The 24,615-nt window shown below is 49.3% G+C and overlaps 1 protein-coding gene across 1 annotated transcript in view; it reads left to right on the forward strand.

Annotated features, from left to right (window-relative positions):
* PPTC7 (protein phosphatase targeting COQ7) overlaps positions 1 to 24,615 on the forward strand; it is a 165,728-nt gene that overhangs the window by 130,157 nt on the left and 10,956 nt on the right. Inside the window, exon 5 of the mRNA XM_078667481.1 lies at positions 3,615 to 3,744. Coding sequence (XP_078523607.1) covers positions 3,615 to 3,744 — 130 coding nt within the window. The remainder of the gene's footprint in view (positions 1 to 3,614; positions 3,745 to 24,615) is intronic.

The following is a 24,615-nucleotide window of genomic DNA, read 5'->3' on the forward strand; positions in this document are numbered from 1 at the left end:
GAACCACCTCAAGCTTAACCCGGACAAAACGGAGTTGGTCCTGACTGGCGGTCCTACTAGCCCCTGGACCCCTGCCTTTTGGCCTCCCATCTTCGGCCCTCCCCCGGTTCCTTCTGCTTCAGTTAAAACCTTGGGAATCAAAATCAGCCAGGACCTCTACATGCGCCCGCAGGTCAGCTCCGTTGTGTCATCCTGCTTTCTCTCCCTCAGGAACATTCGTAAGATCTCTTGTTTTTTCTCATCTGATGCCCTTAAGATAATTGTTTGGCTATGATCCTCTCGAGATTGGACTATGGGAACTGCCTGTATGTTGGCATCCCTGCCTACGAGCAGCGCCGCCTCCAGACCATCCAAATTCAGGCCGCTCGGCTCATCCACCGGCTCACTAGATCTCATCACACCACCCCCTTACTCAAGTCCCTCCATTGGCTCCCCGTCCTGCAGAGAGCCCTCTTTAAGTTAGGATGTATAGTCTTCATGGCCCGCGCCCGCACGGCTCCTATTTTCATCAATTCTAGGATCACCCACTATCTACCCTGCCGTGAACTCCGCTCCTCCAGTCAGGCACTTCTCAGTGTCCCCCGCTTCCGTAAGTCAAGAACAGGCGGCACGAGGTACTCTACCCTTGCCCCGCGCTTCTGGAACAGTCTTCCATTCTCCATTAGGTCTATTACTAACTATCTGCATTTCCGCAGGGCGCTTAAAACCCAGCTGTTTGCTCAAGCTTTTTCTCCTCTGTAATCTCCTGGTGCCCTCTCCTTCTGCTACCGCCAAATCCTCCCAGCGCCAGGAAGCCGCTTGGCCACAGTGCGCTTTACAAATACTTTCAACTTTCAACTTAATAACAGTAAATATATATACTTACTGTGACCGTGTAATCGATGTTTTGGATGCAGTATTTTTGTAGGTCGATATGTGACCTCCGTATACAGACATACACATACGATATTGCAGATTAAAACTGTAAAATCTAGCTTGCGACCGTGATGGCCGCGTTGTAGCTCGGCTCCGTCGAATCTTCCTGCCTGACCTGTCTATCCTGCACCTTATCCTGCCCCGAGAAGTCTTATTTGCTGGAATATGGACTTATGATGTTTTGCTGGCACTCACCGTCTGCTCCGGATGTTCCTAAGTGCCGCGGATCCTGAGCTGCGCCCTTGTTCGCTTTGTGGCCTCCGGGGCGGGCAGGCCTGGTGCTCGTCTGCGGCGCCCAGGCGGGGCGGAGTGCCGGGGCCGACCCCTTGGTGGAGGAGCGGGGTCGGCCAGAGCTGCCATTGTGCGGTTGGACCGGTGGAGACTGACCGGGCCTGGTCTGGCTGTCTGGAGACCTGGTGGTGGAGTGCTGCCTTCCACGGACGGGGGTTGACCGAATGGACGACTCGTCTCCCCTTTGTTCTCCTGTCCGGCCATCTTGCAACCCTCCGCCCGGCCTCGGCGGGCGGCGCCCGTGGGTCGGTGGCCCCGGTTGCCTCAATATTCTGGTGGCCTGCCTTTTTGCCCTGAGGGCTCCATTGCTTGTCGCCGGCTTGTTCCCATTGAGCTCTGTTGGTGGCCGGATTGGGGTCGGAGACTGCCGCGGCCGCGCCGGGCTGCAAAGATGGCGGCCCACACCCTGCATCTACGCCCATTTGGGGACGGCGACATTGGCTCGCCGCACGGCACGTTTGCTGAATACTGTAAAGGTGAGCCTACAGTTGGCGACGTTTTCGCCGCCTTGTGTTCCTGGCGTGCTTCCATGACTGTGCCTGTCGATGGGCTGGATGGTAGCCTTTGTTCCCGGCTCGTTGGGCCGTCCCCCACGTGTGTGTCTTCGCCGCTTCATGGTGCTGCGGTGCCTTTCCTGGACATTGAACATACTAAGGCCACCGCTTGTTTGGACGTACAGATGCCTGCTGCCTGGTATTGTCAAGAGTTCTTCCCTGTGGTGGATGCATTGGAGAGCCTCCGACCGAGATCCGTCCGGATCGGTCTCGCCGGGTCCCCCGGTGATTTTTTGCCTCGGCCTGCCGAGCGGAGATCCTGTAACTGTTTCACCGGGGCAATTTTTTCCCCTTGGTCTGCGGAGCTGCGCTTGAGTTGCCTGCTGCTGTTGCTGTCCTTTTTTGCTCATCCGGTCCGAAGCCGTTATAACTTGTGTAGTAGCTCGACGTTTGGAATCCCTGTTTTTCACCTCTGGCCCCTCATGTTCTGGTTCTTTGTGCACTCTGTGCCTATGGCACTGGACAGACGAGGACAGGGTTGAGATGAACTTGCACCGCCGGACTATTGTTTTGTGGCGTGGCCGGATGACCGCCTTGCGGCTCTACATGTATGATTGCTTTCTCTTCATATTCCTGGTACCTGTTTATTGTTTTGCAATGACTTTATCTTCTCGTGGGCTTTGAATGTGCTCAGACGGGAGAGTTGGGGGCTGATAGTTTTGATTGTGTCTCCTCTCCCGATGGTTTTTTCCTTCCTTTCCCCTTCCTCTCTTTTTTGCCTATATGGTTTCTTCCTTACTTTGACTCTTCTATATTTCGGGTTTCTGGTTAGGGCGACAGGCACGCTGCTGGGGGGGTAGGCCGTAGCCTTCTGCAGGGGTGCAGGGTGGGGTGGGTGGGGGGGGGGGTCTGTCTTTTTGTTTTTCTTTTGTTCTTGGTTCTATGGCTCTTGTGTATTCTTTTTCTGGACGCTGCGTCTGCATGTAGGCCTCCTGGGGTGTTTTTTGCTAGCATGGGCCCACGGCCTCCCTGCTACCGATGTTCATTGCGCATCCATTACTCCTGTTTCCTTTGGCTCCGTGGGCTGCCCTGTTTCGTGTGCTTTATTTGCCATGGGGCATATACTGTGGGGCCGCGTCCTCTTTTCCCTGTTTTTTCAACCCTTTCTCATGATGCTCTTTCCCTTTTTTCCCCTTCCTTCTCTCTTTCCCTGGGTCGATGTAGCGGATGGCTTCGTATTGCAATCCTGACTTCCTTTCTATGTGTTGATACGTATTCTTGTGTTAACGGGTGGGCGTTGGGCAGTGAATGGTATTGTTTGCTGATGTGGGACTCATGTTTTGCCCTTGCTATAATGTAGCTGTTCTTTTTTTTTTTTTTTTTTTTTTTTTTTTTTTTGAAACTCGCTGTGTTTTGTTTCACTGCCTGTTGACGACCCGCCACGGACTTTTGGACTTTAATAACTGCAATGTTCCTGCTCCTCACCCTATTATATTATAAAATTAACCTTCACTTTTCCTTCTCACTGTGGTTTCCTTGTGGCTATAATCTTCGCTTTGTTGCATCTGTTATATCGGAGACCTGCTGGAGTTTCTTTCCTGGCCTATGTGCTAATACAGTGTGGTGGCCGGCCCGATGGGTTGTAGGCCCGTATTTGTCAGCTATCTCTGCACAATAAAGGTTTTCAAAAAAAAAAAAACTGTAAAATCTGCATGTCAAGGCTTTGCACACAACTGGCGGACACCAAAATGTAATACTGCTTTAACAGGGCCATTTTTCCTAAAGTATGTTCCTTTGTGTACATTATGCAAAACCGGTGTTTACCTCAACTTTGATCCAGTGTTAGGACCTGTATCAATTGATATGATAGTTATGTATCAGAATAATTTTGCTCTTTTTCTTCTTTCACTGTAGAAAACAAACTATGAGAGTATACAGCAGACAGCACGAAGCATTGCAGAACAAGCACATGAGTTGGCCTATGACCCCAATTACATGTCACCTTTTGCACAGTTTGCATGTGACAATGGATTGAATGTGAGAGGTATGTCTTTGCATGTTAATCTCAAATGCTTCATTTGCGAATTAAAGTTAATAGCCTAACTTATAAAGTCATGTCTAGTATTGGTGGCTATGTAGAACGACTTAGAAATGGTGTGCTATTTTACTTCGTTTGGCTTGGACTAATTGATTGTTTAATTGTAAAGAGTCCATTTCTATTAAAGAGACTATCTAGCAGTTTATAAGCCTTCTACTCTCCCTTTCTAATGGTTTTGATTGGTCCCTTTCCTTTTTAAAACATTTATTAGGTCTCGTATGTGCTGCTCGCCTTGGCGAGATCTATAGATGTTGGTCTTGTGTCCCGCTTCTTTGGAAGCGGGGTTTGTGTCCGCTGTGTCTCCCTTAGGCCCCGCCCACCCAGACTGGAGATTTAGCTCACGCATGCCGTCTCTTCCAGACACGCGTACCGGAAGCTGCTTCTCCATGTTCACTTCTCGCTACAGCTGCCTGCTACGTAAAAAAAGGTAACCGGAAGCTGCTTCTCAGCGATCCCTAATTGCTGGAGCACATCGCGCCTCAGGTGCCTGCCTGTGCCCTGATCCATTACCTAATGCAGAGTAGCGTGTCTGGTTTTGTAATGGGAAGAGCGCATCTCTATTATTTTTACTGGAAGGGACCTGCCATAAAAGTTTCCTCTGTTTTATGTTCCGTGCACTGGTTTCATAGCTTTCTCTAATGCATTTCCTACAGTTTGTGAATTGTGTGCAGTCTCCCTCAGCCCCCCCCTGTCTCACCCCCAGATCCCGCCCACAGCACAGAATGTACTCCTCGACATTCTACCCAGGAAATCCTAGCAACATTCGCTCTATGGTTTCTGTCAAACACACAGCCACATCACAAGCTGTCCGTCTCGTGCAAGTAACGTCCACTGTCCAGCACCACAGCTCGATGTGCAGGAGGAAAAGCTGAAATTCTGCCCTCGGGTTACCCCTGTGTTGCAACCGTGCTTTCATGTATGTGCACGGTACTCCGGCTACATTGACAAGATTTTATCGCTTGTGTCCCCTGAGACAGGTTAATGTTTGAATAACTATGGCCTCATACATGCCAAGGCTTGTGACCTGCTCCATGCCTTCACACAGGGAGGGTACAAATACTGGATTCCAGGTGGAGCCGCTCTGAAGTGTTGCTTCTGGATCACTTTGCTCTCCTCTTCAGAATTTACGCAGTCTATTCATCCTAAGCAAGTGACTTCAAGGCACCCTTCCATCACCATAGTAATGCTATGCAACCTAGAACCAAGGGACCCAGATGCACTCCATGGTTACTCACCTACAGCACTATCCCAATTGAAGGGTGGGCATGAGCTGAGTGTCCGTAACTTTGGATATCTGTCCCAGCAGCCCAACACTTTCCATAATATCCAGGATTTGAACGAGTCTTGGATGTGGTTGCACATTATCCCCATGCTAATTCCCCCATTGATTCTCTTTCAAGCAAGATTACTTCTCAGGGTGACAGGGAAGGCTTTTGAAACAAAACGTATGTGCTGGCACTAGCGGTGCTGTGTCATAACACCCATCAAATGCCCTCAATCACCCACTCTGTGCAGCACTGCCTATTCCGAATTCCATCAGATTCTGAACAAGGCCTGTCAGGGTAATTATAGGTGTTTCTTCACAGCATATATCACAACAAGACAAGGGCCACTGGCATTAGGTGGCATGGGAGGATCAAATTATGTGGCAGGGTTGACTAGATTGTGCAGCAAGGAAAGGTCAAATATGCAGTGTAATGCAGCACATTTTGTGACACTAATGTTCGAGGCATGTGGGCTGCTAAATTCATATCTATTGCATAGATCGCCGCCTAGTGTTGGGTCCGGATGATTGCACATTGTTGTCCTGGAAGAGTCTTCGAAGTATCACGAGATAGGTGGCTCCTCCCCTGGACTACAGTGCGCATGGGCATCGACTCCATCCCCAGATTGTTTTTTTCCGCCATTGGGTTCGGATGTGATTTTGACGTCTCCTGTCGGAATCGATAAAAAACAGTTCTCTGAAGGCCAAAAGGCTTTCTAACCTCGTTGGTATTGTTGGCATTCGGTTCTCGTGTATACTCCAACTCTTCGAGTCGGTTTTCTGGGGAGTCGTGTGACTCTTCAGTCATCGAGGCCCTTTGACGCCGCAAGACCCCGACGAAACTACAATGGAACGAAGTCCGTTCAAAAAGTGTCCCGTGTGCGGTTCGAAGTACCCACACATCGACGTGCATCCTGTATGCAACAAGTGCCTGTCGCCGGACCACAACGAGGCCGACTGTATGGCCTGTTCGAAGTTCAGGTCGAAGAAGACGCTCAAGATTCGGCGCGTGGTGCGCCTTGAGGCCCAGCGATCAACACCGGCACCGGTGGACATCTTCAACGACCCCGAAGCAGACGAGCAAGAGCTTCAGCTTCAGATATCGCCTCCATCGGCGGAGGTCGAGCCAGACTACGCAGAGGCCGTGGAGGGCCTGGACCTAGACGAATACGTCGAGGAGGTAGGGGACGACGAGGAAGTTTATGGGGCCGCGGAAGATAGCTCGGAGGAAGAGCTATGCCCCGTCCGTACCATAACTAAGGCTCAGGTCACGGGATCGCCACTCGGCCTTACCCACGACCCTCCACCTAAGTCCTCGGCCCCGCCTTCTGGCCCGGTTACAGACATTTCAGCGGAGCCTCCGTTACAGAAAACAAAACCAAAACCAAAACCATCGGCTTCGACTTCTTCTAAGATGGCCGACACACCATCGAAACCGAAGACGGCAGAGATGGCTTCAAAACAGTCGTCTTCGGAGGCTTCCAAGCCTAAAAAGGCAGTCGACAACGAAAAGGCACCCAAAGGGGCCAAGGAGGCCGGCTCCAAGAAAGTAGTCGAGCATGTGTCGAGTAAGGTGGTGGAGTCGACGTCGAAGAAGACTGTCGAGAAACCTTCACCCAAGACTGCCGTGCCGCACTCTGAAACCACGACGCAAAGGGGAAAAACTGCCGATCCGAAGCCGGCGGCGTCGTCGCCTAAGGCCAAGACAGGGGAACGGACCCTTGCTGTCGAGGGTGCGCCCGCGCCCAAACAGAAGTAGTCGATGCTCGGATCCTCACCTGGTGGTGGATCGAAGGCCTCGGTCGGATCGACGAAGCCGTCTGCTTCTTTTACTAAGCAGGTCGCGGACTCCCTGAAGAGGATACGGGACAAGGCGTCGGAACCGACAAAGTCCTCGGTACCAAAGGCGGCTGTCCCGCTGAAGAAGACTTCGACGCCAATCCTCTATACTCTGCCGCCGAAGGTAGCGCCGAAGGCTTTCGCACCTCGTACGGTGCCCGATGACTCAGAGGGGCTGCAGCAGACTCAGCGTACTGGAAGCTCTGCTCAACCACTTGCGCAGGACGACGATTCGGAGCATTTTATCGACGCCGACACGGGCAAATTACTGCTCTACAAGAGGAAAATTACATCCCAGCCGGTGGACTCCTATGTAATCCCTCTAAAAAAGAAAAGGCCTGCACCAGATACTCCAGAGCTTGTGGAACCCATTCCTCAACAGCCTAGGAGGAGTCCGATGCCTTCACCCACCTACTCAGATGGGGATGGGAATGAACAGGATGTTGAGTATACCTTCCCTGCCAATAATGACCCTGATGAACAGCAGGACTCATGGATAGACACTGGTGACCAGGGTGACCAACAGGTGGTTAGTGACCCACAGCTTTATGGAATAAAAACTTCTCCTACTGAAGACTCGGCGGCATTTAATGCCTTAATTGAACGGGCGGCTGCAAATCACAAGGTGGAGATGCATGCCGACCCTGTGGAGGTTGACTTTTTGTTTGATACATTCTCTGCATCGGAAAAGACTGTCAAAACACTGCCAATGCTTAAAGGGGGTCTCAAACATGCCAATGACATTTTCAAGGAACCCACCAGGGCACGGGTGGTCAACCCACGTATAGAGAAGAAATACAGACCGGCACCTGGGGACCCTGCTTATATACGAGGCCAGTTGCCTCTGGACTCTTTGGTCGTCTCCAATGCCCGCAAGAGGGCGAATTCACAGACAACGGGTGAAGCTCCTCCCCCGGACAAAGAGTCGAAAGTGCTGGAGGCAGGGGGCAAAAGGGTGGCAGCACAGGCTGCAAACATATGGCGCATATCCAATACACAAGCCCTGTTGGCTAGATATGATAGGGCGCATTATGACACCTTGGAACAGCTTTTGCAACACCTTCCAGACAAGTTCAAAGAAGGAGCTGAAATGTTGATCCAAGAGGGCAAGCTCATTTCGAATGCTGCGATTAAATGTGCGCTTGACGTTGAAGATACAGCAGCAAGGGCGGTGAACACTAGTGTTATGTTGAGGCGTCAAGCTTGGCTCCGCATCTCGGGGTTCAAGCCCGAGATCCAAACAACTATCCTCAACCAATCCGTCAATCCAGACAGACTGTTTGTCCCGGAGGTTGACACCACCCTTGAGAAAATTAAAAAAGACACTGACGGCTAAGTCCATGGGTGCACTTCAGTCTCAGCAATACAGGGGCAACAATTTTCGTCGCTCAAGTACAAGGGGTGTTGCCAGAGGACACTTGGCACAGCAGACAAGTTTCCATAGAGGAGGCGCCCAGGCCTCTTACCCCAAACAGAATAGAGGTGGTTACAGAGGAAACAGCGCCAAGGGCAGAGGCAACAATACTTCCCGTTCCTCTGCTGCCACCAAACAGTGACTCCCTGTCACTGCCCCCCGACCATCCATCACCTGTCGGGGGAAGACTCCAACAGTTCCTGCCAGTCTGGAAAAACATCACCACAGACAGGTGGGTAACGAAGCTTATCCAGTTCGGGTATTGTTTGGAGTTAACGTCCACTCCCCCCAACATACCCCCAAGACAACGTCCTATGTCAGCAGAGCACTTGCACTTGTTGCAGCAGGAGGTTCTCGTAATGCTGCAAAAAGGAGCAATAGAGCTCGTGCCAGTGGAGGAGGAAGGCACAGGGGTTTATTCCCTGTACTTCTTAATACCAAAGAAGGACGGCTCACTCAGACCCATTCTGGACCTGCGCCCCCTCAATCTATACATACACTCGGAACATTTTCACATGTTAACGCTACAACAGGTTCTTCCACTTTTAAACCAGGGAGACTTCCTCGCAACCTTGGACCTCAAGAATGCTTATTTTCACATACCACTCCACCCATCCCACAGAAAGTACCTCAGGTTTACCAGACAGAAGAGGCATTACCAGTTCAAGGTCCTACCCTTCGGACTGACCACTGCCCCCAGGGTGTTCACGAAGTGTCTGGCGACCGTGGCGGCGCACCTCAGGAGACAGAACATACATGTCTACCCTTACCTGGACGACTGGCTCGTTCAAGCCAAGTCGGAACAACAGTGCGCCGCAGACATGTCCCACACTATTCACCTCCTTCACAGTCTGGGGTTCTCCTTAAACTATCCAAAGTCGCACCTCCAACCTGCCCACGTGCGGCAGTATCTGGGCGCGACCATCAATACTCTGGCTGCCACAGCACAGCCAAACCCGGCGAGGATCAACAACAATCAGTCGCTAATCCAGAGGTTCAGACCCCAACACTCACTCCCAGCGAGAGTGTTCATGCAGTTGATAGGCATGATGGCCTCCTGCATCTTCATAGTCCTGCACGCGAGACTGCATATGCGTCCGCTCCAGGAATGTCTAGCACATCAGTGGACGCAGGCTCATGGACAGTTGAAAGACCTAGTGTTGGTAACCGGTCGGGCATACAACTCTCTGCATTGGTGGACTCCACACAACCTTTGCAAGGGCCGACCGTTCCAAGAGCCTGTACCACAGATCATCCTCACGTCGGACGCCTCTCTCCAGGGTTGGGGGGCTCATGTGCTCCACTACACGGTGCAGGGACTATGGACAACACAGCAAAGGAAGATGCACATCAACTGCCTGGAGTTGATGGCGATCTTTATGGCGTTTAAAGTCCTTCAAAGTACATTTGTGCAACAAGGTCGTGCTGATCCGGACGGACAACATGACGGCCATGTACTACATCCAGAAGCAGGGGGGTACGCACTCTCCACAGCTGTCTCATCTGGCTCAGAGCATGTGGAAGTGGGCCATTCAGAGGAACACCTTCCGGGCAAGGACAACCAGATGGCGGATCTGCTCAGCAGGTACAGCCATCAAATGCACGAGTGGGAGATACATCCATCTGTACTCCGCCCGTACTTCCAGCAGTGGGGTCATCCGGAGATAGACCTGTTTGCCACAAAGGAAAACGCAAAATGCCAAAGCTTTGCCGCCAGGTTCCCTCACCCACAGTCGCAAGGCAATGCGATATGGATGAACTGGTCAGGCAGATTTGCGTACGCTTTTCCCCCGGCACCTCTCATTCCGCTGGTGGCAAGAAAGCTAAAGCAACACTCCATGACGCTCATCCTGGTTGCTCCAACGTGGGCACGCCAACCATGGTACACCACGTTTCTAGAACTCTCCGTGGTACCGCATCAAAGGCTGCACCTCACACCCAGGCTCTTAATGCAGAACCATGGTGACATTCAGCATCCAGACCCGCAACAGCTCAATCTGGCGATCTGGCTCCTGAAGTCCTAGAGTTTGGCTACCTTAATCTGCCTCCTGAATGTATGGACATCATCAGAGAGGCAAGAAAACCCACTACCCGAGCTTGCTATGCAGCAAAATGGAAGCGTTTTGTCATCTACTGTACAGAGCATGACATAAATCCGCTAGATGCATCCATTCCAAACATCATTTGCTACTTGTTACATCTTTACAAATGCAATCTAGCGTACGCTTCCATTCGAATACACTTGTCAGCCATAGCAGCTTATCTTCAGAACAGGCAGCACTCTCTGTTTTCAGGGTGCCTGCCATTAAAGCTTTTCTAGAAGGGCTGAAGCGGGTCATTCCTCCCAGGACCCCACCCGCTCCAATATGGAATCTCAACGTGGTCCTCACTAGGTTGATGGGTCCACCCTTTGAGCCTCTACACTCATGTGAGATTCAATTCCTGACATGGAAAGTGGCTTTCCTCATTGCCATCACGTCTCTCAGACGTGTTAGTGAGCTACAGGCGCTCACGATACAAGAGCCATTTATTCAGGTTCATTCCAACAGGGTGGTGCTCCGCACTAACCCCAAGTTCCTTCCAAAGGTGGTGTCACAATTTCACGTCAATCAGTCAATTGAACTGCCTGCATTCGTTCCAAATCCAGAGACGGTAGCGGAAAGAATGCTCCATACCTTGGACGTTAAAAGGGCGTTGATGTACTATATTGACAGAACACAACCATTTAGAAAAACACAACAACTATTCGTTGCCTTTTCCGCTCAGCACAAGGGCAACCCCATTTCCAAAGCGGGAATAGCCAGGTGGATCGTTAAATGTATTCAGATTTACTATCAGAAAGCTAAACGCACTTTAACGATCCCACCCAGAGCACACTCCACACGCAAGTTAGGAGCCTCCATGGCATTCCTGGGAAACATTCCTTTAGAAGACATTTGCAGAGCAGCCACGTGGTCCACACCACACACGTTTACCAAACATTACTGCGTAGACGTGCATTCCAAACAGCAGGCAGTTGTAGGACAAGCTGTTCTCAAGACTCTATTTCAGACTTCTGCAGCTGGCACAGACGGCCGCCGTTAATGGAGGGACTGCTATATATTCTATGCAATAGATATGAATTTAGCAGCCCACATGCCTCGAACTGAATATGCTACTTACCAGTATGCATCTGTTCTTGGCATGTAGGGCTGCTAACATTCATATCGCCCACCCTCCTCCCCGGCGCCTGTAGTAGCTGCAGATTGCTTCTTGCATTCAATCATTAGCATGGACATCTTTAACACTGTCATACTCCATCTTTGCCGCAATGGCTAAAAACAATCTGGGGATGGAGTCCATGCCCATGCGCACTGTAGTCCAGGGGAGGAGCCACCTATCTCGTGATACTTCGAAGACTCTTCCAGGACAACAATGTGCAATCATCCGGACCCAACACTAGGCGGCGATCTATGCAATAGATATGAATGTTAGCAGCCCTACATGCCAAGAACAGATGCATACTGGTAAGTAGCATATTCAACATCATTTTGTCATTTTTTTGGTCGAGGCTACACACCACCTACATCCACTCTACACCAAACCGCATAAGAAAAACACATTGCCATTAACAACGCCAATAAGTCTAACTCTCACAAATGCTAGACCTATTGCATTGTAAATGATTGTTTTAAGGGTAGTGGTATCCTTGTGTAAGCTTCCCTCCCCACGACACATTTTCAACCAGTGTTCAAAGAATCACTTCTTAATCCATTTTGGCACTACCTTCATTCTTTCAATATTTTTCGTCATTAGGCGTTGCAGGTTTTATAATTTTAGATATCCAATTAGTTAAAAAAAAAAATGTAATCCGTGCTGAAACTCCTCTAGTCTATAAGAACAGTCTAAGAGAGAATCGGGACCAAAGCTGGGCAATTTACTGCAACGTGCTGGTATCAAGTTGGCCAAATCTTATAGTACCGGTCTCAGTGTTTCCTCCAATGCACCTCTGTTTAGGAGCGCAAACCATTGGTTTGCAAGTACATCCTAGAAGGAAAGAAGCAAGTCAAAAGATCGGAGGTATGGAATTACCAATTCAAGTCTAGGCAAGGTGGCATACAGGAATGCTATTGTTTAGACTATGACTTCTCACTTAAATTAAATGTCATTTTTTTATTGTACATAGCCACCATCATTTATCTATCTTTGGTCGAGGTGCCTTTCCTGAAGGAGATGCTGGTGCTTTGGCATGTGGTTTAGGACATATTTGATAACTTTATAAAACAGTTACTTGTATGTCTCAATTTTCTTATTTCCAACCAATGGGTACCTTGCGCTACCAAGAGCCGTGACTGGTAATTGCTTATCTAAACAGTTAATTATGAGCTTTGTGTACATATTGCTTGTACGCTGTTATGCTAGATTACTTTAACAGAGGCATACTTTCAGAAGTTGTTGCCCCCCTCCCCATACTCATGGGTTGAGAACCTGGAACCTGAGTCTTGCACCCAGTATTTCCACAACTGATGATCCTTGCCTACACTTTTATTTTATAGCTGTTTTCCCCATTTCTTTATTTTCGGCAACTGGTGCCTTAGTGCGCTGCTTCGAAGCCATGCATGAAAGGCAACAAGCCGTTTATAGCAGCTGACCCATATGCTTACTCTGTTAGCTGTCAAAAATACATCTCATGCATGCCTCCCCTCTCTTTTCCTGCTTGGGTAAGAGGTCTTGCAAGATGTTTTACATGCATGCAGAAAAGGTGACCTGTGCGTCAAAACATTTTAGATGTAGTTTTTTTTGGGCTAATTTGGATTAAAATATCTAATAGACTTCTCCCCACAGATTCCTTAACATAGAATTATCCCCGGGTGCCTGACTGGATCCGGAAAGTTTTCAGAAGCAGTACCCCTGCTCGCCGGTAGGTGGCAACGTTCGGCTCAGCATGGCATCATTGGCAACATCCGCAACGGAAGTCAAGTCTGCAGTGCCACCTAAGTGTGCTGACATCGGTTCTTTTCTTTCCGTGCCAGTCAGCGCAGATCCGGGAAGAGCTACTCCTTTGTCACTTTTTTGGCAAAGAGGCAGGAGGGGTCGCATTACAAAGGTGGCAGACCTTTGAAGTTTCCCTCTAAGAGCACTGGCCCATCCTGAAGGAGGAAGCATGACACCTCTGCCCAGGATGTGCATTGTTTTTGGCCCGAGAGCAGGGGCAGGAGGTCTCCACCCAGAGGTCCAGAAACATGTCTGGTGGTTGCTGGCTGCCTACAGCCGGTCAGAGACCACACTAGGGTTGGTAAGGATTCCGGTGGCACATTTGAGGTGCCCTTTGGGTACATGGTACAATAAATCCCACACTGGTACCAAACATTCCTGTATTCAGTAAAGCCATCCTGGTGCTCTAGAACTCTAGTTGTCCATGTACTCTCTATGGCTTCTCTGGCACTTGGGAAATGGGGCCCAGTATTGTAGGGGCATATCTACTAATGCCCTGCCTTAGGGCTGTGAGGCCTGCCAGAGGGGCGACTTACCTATGCTGTCAGGCAGTGGTAGCTTTGTCATTTTCTCCCTCACAGGCTGCAAGGGCGCAGTGGCATTGTCCCAGTAAAGGGGGTCCCCTTGTACCCTCTTCAGCCCCAGGCCCTAGGTACCCAAGGCACCATTTACTAGGGACTTACAGTGGGCAGAAGTACCAATTGGGGGTTTGTTTTAGGGAAGGAGCGCTGGCAAAGTGGACCTGGTTGGCAGGGACCCTGTCCACTACATTTGAAACCACATCAAAACCTGGCAAAATGTGAGGGCTAACCTTGCGAAATAGGTAATTTCTCACAGCAGTGTATAACACTTGATTACACCTTTGCTGGATGATTTGTCTTATGCAGGATATCAGCATTGTATTTGAGGTCCAACCATCTTCTGTTACCTTGAAGGACTTTAGAGCCACAGATGTGAAGAGTTTGTAGCTGTAATGGTAATCAACACTTGAATCCACAATTGCATAGCAGTGATTTAAGTCTGATATGGCAGGACTGTGCGTTGTGAGTTTAACTTCAACCCAGCACTATTTTTGGAATAGAAAGCGTACATACAGGAACGTTAATGTCGGTCTTGTATGGTAATGTTAAAAGGTAGGACCTATAGTAATACATGTTTTCATAAAGTAAAAAAGCATTGGCTAAGACGATGCCCCCCCCCTCCCCCCCTTTATAATGCAAGTGCCAAGTAAAAGAAAAAATGCATTTGAAAATACTGTAGGAAAAGCATACATCTGCTTAAGGTTCTCTACTGAACTTTAAGTTCAATATTTTTAATCTTTATGGACCGCTAGGTTTATTCTCCAAAGTTCATACGGAATCACTTAACGGAATATAAAAAGCTTATTGCATGCAATCCAGTTTGAAAATACCACCAAATTAGTTGAAGGTATTTTTAAAGACCATAACAGCTGTCTAAGGAATTGTCAATGTTTAAAGCGAACATTTGCCATTTACTTTATTCACAAGTTGGAAATGAAAGTAATGCTCTGGCTGTTTGGTTCTATGCAGAAGCCATGGGGAGCATATTTATTAATTTCCGGGAGAAGAGACTGCTTCTTTACAGTCTATCGAAGTAAACTGTCTGCCTTATGTGTAGGCTGAGTGATTGCAACAGCCTGCCCCTTCACCTGTACCATAAATATTGCCTAAGTGTGGGACATGACAAGAAACAGGACTTTCATGTAACATGTGGAAGGGGGGGATACAAGATCACCAATTCGATAAAGTCTTCTCTTTAGCCAAACCTGTGAAATAGTAACTGTTGCTGTACTTTAATTGGTGACCTTGGGGGAAGGGAGCAACACAGAGCATGGAGGGGTTAGGGCTGCTGGAAGGTGCACATGGAGTGAGAAAGAAAACACATGCAGATAATGGAGCGTTCACAGAAAGCAAGTTGTTACCTGCTGTGAGCCGTGGAAGGAAAATTTTAATTCAGTTAAAAGTCTGTTACATGAGCTGTGCCTCGTGGGCAGGGGGTGAGGAAAACCATTACATAAGAACCAAGCAATCTAGATTTACAAGAAAGCCAACAAATGATGTGCAGTCTGCTAACCCAAGCCTACAAAGTATTAGTATTGTCAATAATAGGCAGTTATCTATGGGTGAGACCTAAAATTATGGTATATTCCATATGATTGATACTTCTACCTGCAAATGCCTCACCTCTTGAATCTCCTCCAGGTGCCATGCTGGATCCAGAAAAGGCAAAATAGCTCTCCGGTGCTGCTAAGTGATACTTAACCATGCATCACTGCACCAGACATGATCTCACCAGAGCCATAGATGTTCCACCCTGTGCACCAATGTCAACCCCTTTTTGTTTTTTTGTCTCTTTTTCCCCTGTGCCCTTTGACGCAGATTCTGAGTGCTCTTTTCAGAACTGTGTCCACAAAAGTCGAAAAGTTACAATGTGAGCAGGTGTTCCCCAGGAAATCCGGGTTTAAGACTTTCCTGCCATGAGCAGATGTCCATTTCGACCGACAAGGTGTTTAAGGTGCCTAGGGCTCAAGCACAACTCCATGTCGTGCTATAAATTATACTTTATGCAAAGGAAGGCTATTAAGGAGTGGGAGCAGAATGCATTTATGGCTCTATCCTGGCATCGTCCGAGTTCCAGATATCGCTCCACATCTGCTCCTTTTCCATCGGCAAGCAAGTTACACAGGACTTCAGGAAAATCAAAGAAAAAAACTCAAGAAGCTCTTTAGATCAGCATTGATATGATGCTCACATTCCTGTACCCATGGTAGTTCTCCAGTCTTTCGCCATGTGTCCACTTCAGCCTCATCTTTTGGAGACTGATCTCGCCTACGTCACCCCAGCACAGACTCGAGGGGTCAGGCTCTGTGCTGCCTCCGATTTTTTTCAGAATTTCCAGCCTTCGGAGCCGACCCCATGCAAATTGTGGCCTTTAGTTGATGTAAAGTCACTATGGTCCAACTGCATTTTATGTTGGGCCAACTCCATTGTGGCTAATGGAGGATGCCAGATTCTCACTCTCATATAATGGAAGTCGCCATCTTTCCCGATTTATGCAGAATCATTGTCATGTTTGTCATTAGAAGCATATGTCGCCTGACCTGATGTTTCTAAGAACTATGAGGGCATCAAGCCATTCGATTGATATAGATAGATACCACGCCTAAATGCAACATTCGTCTCGGTCAAATGCTTACTTTTCACCAAGTCAACGTTAAATAAGAACACACAAGCAAATAACCAAAATAATAACCAAATAACAAAAATAATGTATTCTGAATTGATGTCCTTTTAACTTATATGTTCATAAGGAAGCGATTGGGATACACACCTTGATACACATAATCTATGTCAGACCTTCCTAATCTTGTGTGAGAAATTCCAGTTTCTGATCATATTTAGTATATATGGACTGCCACTTGTCAGAGGTCTTCGCCCCAATTATTGCCCGAGATTTTGTCAAAGACGGTTTCACCTACTTCCAGCACACTTTAAACTTTGCAGATGCTACAGCTCGCCTGAAACTGAAAAAGCAGCTTCTTTGTCCTTCGCAGGGGAACACTGTCTTCACATTTGAAAACATGCTAGAAATGTTCATTTTATTCTCGTTGTTTGTGTCTTCTTGCATTTTTTTATTATATTGTGTAGTTGTTTTAGACATACTGAGAAACAGATTTTGTGTAGTAATAAATAATTAGACTCAAAAGTGTTTGTTCATCTTAGCACAGTCAGTGTGATACTGTGAATAATTGCAGAAGGCTTGTTACTGTTACCATGGTGCCCCGGATCCCCTTATGGGATTGTTGCTAACCCAAAAACAATACTTCGATCTCAACTACACATTGATTAGTGTTTTGTAGGGCTAGAATAACCTGTCTTTCACATTCGTCGCTGGTGCATTGAACCAAGTTCACTCGTGTCACCCATGGGTGGGTAAACACACCATGTAGTGTTACACCAAAGTCGTTATTTACGCAACACACTCAGGTGATGGTGAACTAGTTTTGTCATGCTCCCTGAGGTGCACCATTAGGGTACATGACGCTGTTGTGTTTCTCGACTAGAGGTCTGCCCACGCGTATACACCCACCACCAGTTGGCCCCTGCTCAGCTTCTCCTTAAATCCTGCCATCACATTCCTCCCCTGAAGGCCTCACCAGTGGTGCCACACTGTGCCATCCTGGAGCCGCCAGTGCTGTCTTCCAAGCCATCAAGTTCTAAATACCAAGCACAAACATTGGTAAAGGACTCTCAATAGAGACCCCTACTTAGGAACAAATACTTTAGAATAAAAAAAACGCATGATTTATTCAGGTAAGGCTATTCATACCAGACCTTGTCAAACATGACACCAAAAGCAGTGATGAGGTTAACCATTTTGTGCCAGCAAGCACCGATGGCCCTTCAAATACCAGTGTATATGATCCCTCCTCAGAGGTTGGCTTGGAGTGTCCAGTGTGCCCCATATAGGCAGAAGCGATCTCCTTCGCAACTGTCTAGAATAAGGGCCCTGTGGCCCTGGAATCACCTTTCCCTACAAGCGAAGAACAAGACAAACATCCAAACCGAATTTGAAGGTGCCCCTGTTCAATCTTAGTTGACTTTGAAGAAACAAACTTCCACGCCATTGGTGAATACAGTCGTGTCGCTCACTGACATTATCATGCCTCTGTGGGATAAAAGTTTTTTTTTTTGTTGACAAATCTGTCCCCAGAGTCTCCTGTAGGCCACGCATCATCCTGTGGTGGTGCAGGCATCATCCTGCTCTAAGCAGGACCCGGAACCTTTCCCTATGGTTCCCCCTGATCATGAGCCTTTAGAGACAGAGGCTGTCAAAGTTTCTCATGAGATAGCCTGGCTCTTCACTTCACTGATGCGTCCCACCTCCTTGCTTGCTAATTCCGTGTCCTGTGGAAAATGGCTAACATATTGTGACAAATATTTTGGACCATTTGTGAGACCAATTTGATGAGGCCGTGTGTGGTGGCCAGGATGCAGCTCAAGAAAGCCTCTGGTCACGGTAGACTTGGTGGCATGCTCTATGGTGCCCCCTGTCTCCGTTGTGTTCCACTGGGTTTTTGAGGGATATCCAGGCCAACCTGCTTGATATGCCAGTCAATAGCTCTTGCCTATTTGAGGGTGGAATGCCTATTCGGCTGTTGAGAGGTTCAAGCATAGGTGGACTACTGCACATTCCCTGCAACTGACCGCCCCTGTCCGACAATTTCATAGGAGATAACTTGACATTTGCAGGTTCTCCAGGGAAATGTCCTTTCAGCATCGCCAGCTGTCCCAACCAGTGCAGAAGCCCAACCAACTGCTGAGCGTTCCTCATCTTTAGCCTCCCTCACCCAACCCTGGGTTTGAGAGGGAGGGTATCTTCTGAATTAGTAGGCCATCACAGCAACTGATGGTGTGCCTGGGTGGCATATTGCTCAAAGCATATGCCTAGGCTGGTACTTGGAGGAGAGTGCTACCCACTGGTGCAGTAGAGCTGTTTTGACTTTTCTTTCTGGTGTCTGGAGTAAATTCAGAGAATGACAATCTGCAGGTAGAGGGAGTATCCACCAGAAAGATCGTTACCAAAGGTAAATTGGACGCTTTTGCTTGGTTTCTGTTCCTCCTCTTAGACCTTCAATCACTTAGGCCATTTGTGTAGAATCCTCCTAACACTCAGATTACCTTGTAGCAAAGATAGTTGCATTTCTCCACCATACTTCAAGTTCAGCTAGTTAGTCCTTCATAATTATGGACTCCTATAGGTTTTTTTTTCTCATAAATTTGTTTAATCAATTTCACCCACAAACTGTTTTTATTTAGTTACCTTAGCTTCTCTCCTGCTTGCTTTGCCACATAGCATCTCTGGCTGTTATGTAGGCCGAATACATTTAACATAGCCCAATATTTAAGCATGCACCTGTATTAGTGACCTCCAGACCCTAGTACATTGACCCTTAAATTGCCTACTTATCACTGTTACACCAATCTGATAGAGACTTCTAACTGTAGATTACTTACCTTTGAATTTCTTGGCATCAGGCTGGATCTGGAAACGTTTGCGCGAGCAGTACCCCTGCATGCCGTCTAGTAGCTCCGTTCTCCATGTGCCATCTGTTTTGTCGCAGTAACCTATATAGGTGCCACCCAGGCGTGCGGACGCCAGTTCTTTTCTTTCCGTGCCAGTTAAGCTCTGATTTAGAAAAGAACTACCCCTCTGTCTTTTTGGATAGGCTTTTTTGACAATTTTGTTGAGTGATTTTTCTTTTATATCGAGGATTTCATTTAGACGTACAGGGTTTAAACCAGGTAGCGCCTGTCAACGCACCATGTCGGTGCCTGACCCCCTCCTTGTCTGTTTGTAGTGTCTCAAGCGTGACCACGACACAAAGTTGTGCTCTGATTGCCGAGCCATGGCTCAGAGGGCCTTGCGGGAGCTAGCTTTGACGCTCCTTGAGGCCGGGCAATCGACCCTGTCCAGCGAAACTCCGCTGAGATCCTGTCCCATTCGAAAAAGTCGCGGGACGGCTCCAAGAGCTCAAAGTCCTCCTCTTCACACTAGAGGTTTTTGGGACACTCTGGGACGAGGTACCTCATCTGTCATCTGTCGACTAAGCTAGTAAGGAGTACTGACGCTCTAAACATGGTTCTGCATAGCCCTAGAAAGGTTCGACTTTGCACCTCCTCCTATTTCCAGGAGCTGCAGTGACCCCCACTTAAACTAAAGAATTTTACGAGGCCATGCACTGCACATTTGAGCCGGCCAACCCCTCTGTGGAGCCTTTGGGCCCCTTAAGGTTTTTGTAGGGGTTCCCATCAGGTTCTAGACCGTCTGCTCTGGCCACGGTGCCGCTGGGGCCTCATGGACCCGATTCCAAGTTGATGCTGGTCATGCAAACGCCACCATTCAGACCCGAAGTCGGTGCCTTCAGCGGAGTCGCCACCAGCCCCATCCTTATACCCGGCAAGTCTGGTCGACGCCCATAGAACCCTGAGGTTCTAAGTCGTTGCTTGTGCCTTTTGAGGAAGTTTCAGTCATGGGTGTGGATTAGGAGGGGTCTATGAACCCTTTAGAACAACATGTAGACGTTCCTGTGAAACTGTTGGTCTGGACTAATAGGAGGATCTTGGAGAAGCCAGTGTACTGGACACCTCTCCAGATACTGATATCGCTCCACTGACTGTGGTTACGGAGGTGGGGGCTTCTTATATCATGGTGGGAAGGAGGGCAGCGGAGGTCATTGGACTGGCGCTGCCCTCGGTGCAGATCGGGACTAATCTCTTGACCGAGGTGCTTCAGCCTGAGGCTTCCACGTCTGAACCCCTATTGCCCTTTAAAAAAGCACTAACAGATGTCCTTCTAGGCTGTCTGTCCAACCTAGCACAGGGGCTCCTGTGAATAGGACAATTGCATGCCGTCTGCACCCTGCGCGACCCAAGTTTCTTCAGCCAACACCCCAGCCCTGAGAGCTTGGTGGTTCAGGCTTCAGCGTCCCATGGCGCATTCCCTTCTGCTCCTCTGATAGGGAATCAAGGATGCTGGACTCACTTGGGAAGAAAATGGTTTCTTCTATCAGCCTGGCATTGTGATCGGTGAATACCACATGCTTATTGGGCTGTTTCTCCTGCACCCTTTGGGAAACTGTTATGCAGATGTTGCCACAGGTCCCGGATAAGTCCCGGGCCGTACTCTCCCAGGCTGTGAAGGATGAGAGAGATGCAGCAAAATTCACGATTAGATGTGTCTTAGACACGACTGACTTGCTGGGCAGATCGGTTTCGTCGGTGGTGGTGGTCTTACAGCGTCACGCCTGGCTCAGAACATCTGGCTTCTCGGGTGATGTCCAGGCTAACCTCATGGACATGCCCTTTGATGCAAATCCCTTTTTGTGGTGACAAAGCGGACTCTTCCTCTGAGCGCTTCAAGGAATCTTGTGCTACCTCCAGATCCTGCACAAAAACAATTGGACGATGGACAGAATGCAGAACAAAGTCATACATTCACCCCAGTACAGAGATCTGGGCCTAAATCCATAGTTTGTTTGCTCCTCATGCCATTCTAGTTTGAACCCAGCCATATGCAAATCAGCCTTAACCCTTCACCCAATGGGAACAGTACAGCCTGAACTGCCAGGCCATGACCCCCCTGGACTGGAAACAAGCATCCTAGGACTGGTTTCGTGGTTTCACCCCTCATCAGCCAGGATAGCTAGACTCCATTGGCATGGAGAGCACTCGTGGTGACAAATGCAAAAACAACGGCATCCCAGTTACACCTCGTGGCAAGTCTAGCTTACAGCCCTTTCGTGTCAATGTAATGTGTTTTTAACCGGGTCAGTCGTATCCCTACGCAAGCTTAAGTTGTGAGAGGATGTGGACGCGGTTTATTCCGACCTCTGAATGGTAGCCAGAAGTAGTCTGCCACCCAGCCCTTGGCAGCTGCAGCCTCCAAGCATTCCTAGTTTGAGTCTGCACGACCATTCTACTACAGCTGTAGGGAGAATTCAACACCATCTCCTCCTCTTGAGGTCCATAACATCGGACAAATGGATCTTGCAGATCATTCTGGAAGGCTATTCTCTTCCTTTTCTTTCCTTTCCTCCTATACTGCCAATTCAAGAATGGCTAGCAGAGGATCATCTAGCATAACTCCAAAAGGAAGTTACAGCTCTCCTGGCCAAGGGAGCTAAAGAAAGTGTTCCGATTTCAGAAGTAGGCACTGGTTGCTATTACTGCTACTTTCTGTTTCCGAAAAAGAACAGAAAGTTCCAACCCATTTTGGACCTTAGGACTGTCAGTCTCTTTCTCAAAAAGGAGAAATTCAAGATGCTGACGTTGGCTCAGGTCTGGTCTGCCCTAGGCCATGGAGACTGACTGGTAGGGTTGGACTTGCAGGATGCGTATTTTCACATCTCCATCCTTCCGGGCCACAGGTGTTATCTGTTGTTCAAGGTAGGCCACAAGCACTTTCAGTTTACCATGCTACCATTTGGCCTTACCAGCGCCCCTCGCAAGTTCACCAAGATGATCGTGTTGGTCGCAGCTCATCTGCACAAGTTAGGGCTATCTGTATTCCTCTACCTTGACAACTGGATTTTGATTGCGCCTTCGCCCCAGACTGTCTTCTCCCACCTCCTTACTATGGTGAAACTCCTGCATTCGCTGGGGTTCTCTATAAACAAGTCAGTCACACCTGACTCCTCGGACGCTCCCTTTAATCCGAGGTGAATCCTAGACCTCCGGTCCAGGCCAACACTTTCCCCAGCAGCTCTGCACTCAGCACAGGCTCATCTCTGCTCAGAGCCTCCTGTCTTGCCTGGAACTTGCCAGGGTTCGCCCCAGCTGCTCGTCGCTGCTCTGAGGCGATCGCGCTCCAGCCTGGTGTCTCACTGTAATTCTCCAGATTTCTAACATTTATCGTTCCCCCCTGCTATACTGTTGTCTGTTTAATTTTTTCAGGTGTGAATCTCCTATTTATTATCGTTCCTCCTATTGTCTTGTTGCTAGTTCCTTCCTGTACAGGTTATTCCCCCGTTCTTGCTCGCTGTCTTTCCCGCCGCTTTTCCAGCCACCGCTCCTGCCTCAAGTCACGCCCCCTCCCCTACTTAATGGCAGCAGCGGGCGTGCCTAAGGCACGCACGTCTGCGCCCGTCCCGACCATTGCCAGGAACCCTGGCTCTCCCAGGCCCCACCGCTACGACTGCCACCCACACAGTCCCAGAAGACTCTCCGACTGCGTCAGATCCTCGCCGATCACCACCCACAGACGATTCTCGTGCAGACCCTGCCGCAGATCCTTCACCACTGACAATACCCTCACCACCGCCAAAGGCCCTACCCTCACCACCTCCAAAGGCCCGCCTGCCACACACTCCACTAACACCCTGAAATACATCCTCCTCAACGTGCGCTCCCTGCACCGACATGCCATAGAAATCTGGGACCTGATTATCACCCTCTCGCCCGATGTCGCATTCTTCACGGAAACCTGGACCAACGCCACCTCGGGCCAGTCCTCGCCAGGGCCATCCCCTGCTACAAGATCCAGAGAAAGGACCGCCCCCACTGCCCAGGAGGAGGATTCGCCATCGCACACAAGACCCCTCCAACACTCCACTTCCAACACGAGTGACCCCCACTCACACAGAACACCTCCACTTCCAGATCCACACCAGCCCCAGGACCACGCTACGCGGCACCCTCATTTACAGACTGCCGGGACCTCGCACCCAGTCCGCAACCACCATCGCAGAGCTCACCGCACCCCACGCAATCACCTCAACGGACTACATTCCACTCGGCGACCTGAACTTCCACCTCGACATTCATAACGACCCCTACTCAATCACGCTCCTCGCCAGCCTTGGACTGAAGCAACTGGTCAACACACCCACAAACAGCCGGACACGCCCTCGACCCTATCTTCGTGGGAGGAACAAACATCCATTCCAGCCACACCACCCAGACCCTCTGGACGGACCACCACTGCGTCCTCTTCACTTTTTACACCACCACTGCACCCAAGCCTGCCCCGCGACCACCACAAAGGAGCTGGAGCAAGGTCACAGAAGAACTCCTCATCACCACCCTCCTCCAAGACCCCCCCCCCGTGCCTCGACCGATACCAACTCGCACTCCTCCGCCACTACGCCAAACAACGCCCTCTGAAGGCCGCCTGGTTCACCACCCAACTGCACGAAGCCAAACACACTTGCAGACGCCTAAAGAAAAGCTGGTGAAACAAGAAAACCACAGAAGCACGGAACAACCACAGGAGTGCCTTAAAGGAATATCACCAGTGCATAAGACCCCAAACGGCCCTTCATTAGGGACAAGGTACAGACCAACACGACCAACGCCAAAGAACTGTTCAACGTCATACAGCAGTTCACAAACCCCCCCCCCCAGCGAAGTTAGGGACGTCACACCTTCCCAGGAACTCTGTAACAAACTCAGCTCATACTTCCATCTGAAAATCAAGACCCTCTACAAATATTTCAGCGAACAGACTCAGGACACCGCCCCCCAAACCAACCATCATGACCTGGGATCCCACCACCGGCGAACACATCAGTGCCACCATGAAGAAAACCCACCCGGGAGCCCCACTGGACCGCTGCCCACCGCACATATTCCACAGAGCTGCCATCGCACCCGAACTTGAACTGACCGTCAACCCCTCCTTCAGGTCCAGGGAAGACGTGGCTTGGCAGTTTGGGCTGGACTGTTCCCATGAGGCACGGGGTCAGCGTGATTTTCATATGGCCATGTCTGAACTGGGGTGGTGGAGTGAGCTAAAGAATGATGAT

This window comes from Lissotriton helveticus, chromosome 11 (assembly GCF_964261635.1).
Source record: "Lissotriton helveticus chromosome 11, aLisHel1.1, whole genome shotgun sequence".
Taxonomy (NCBI): Eukaryota; Metazoa; Chordata; class Amphibia; order Caudata; family Salamandridae; genus Lissotriton; species Lissotriton helveticus.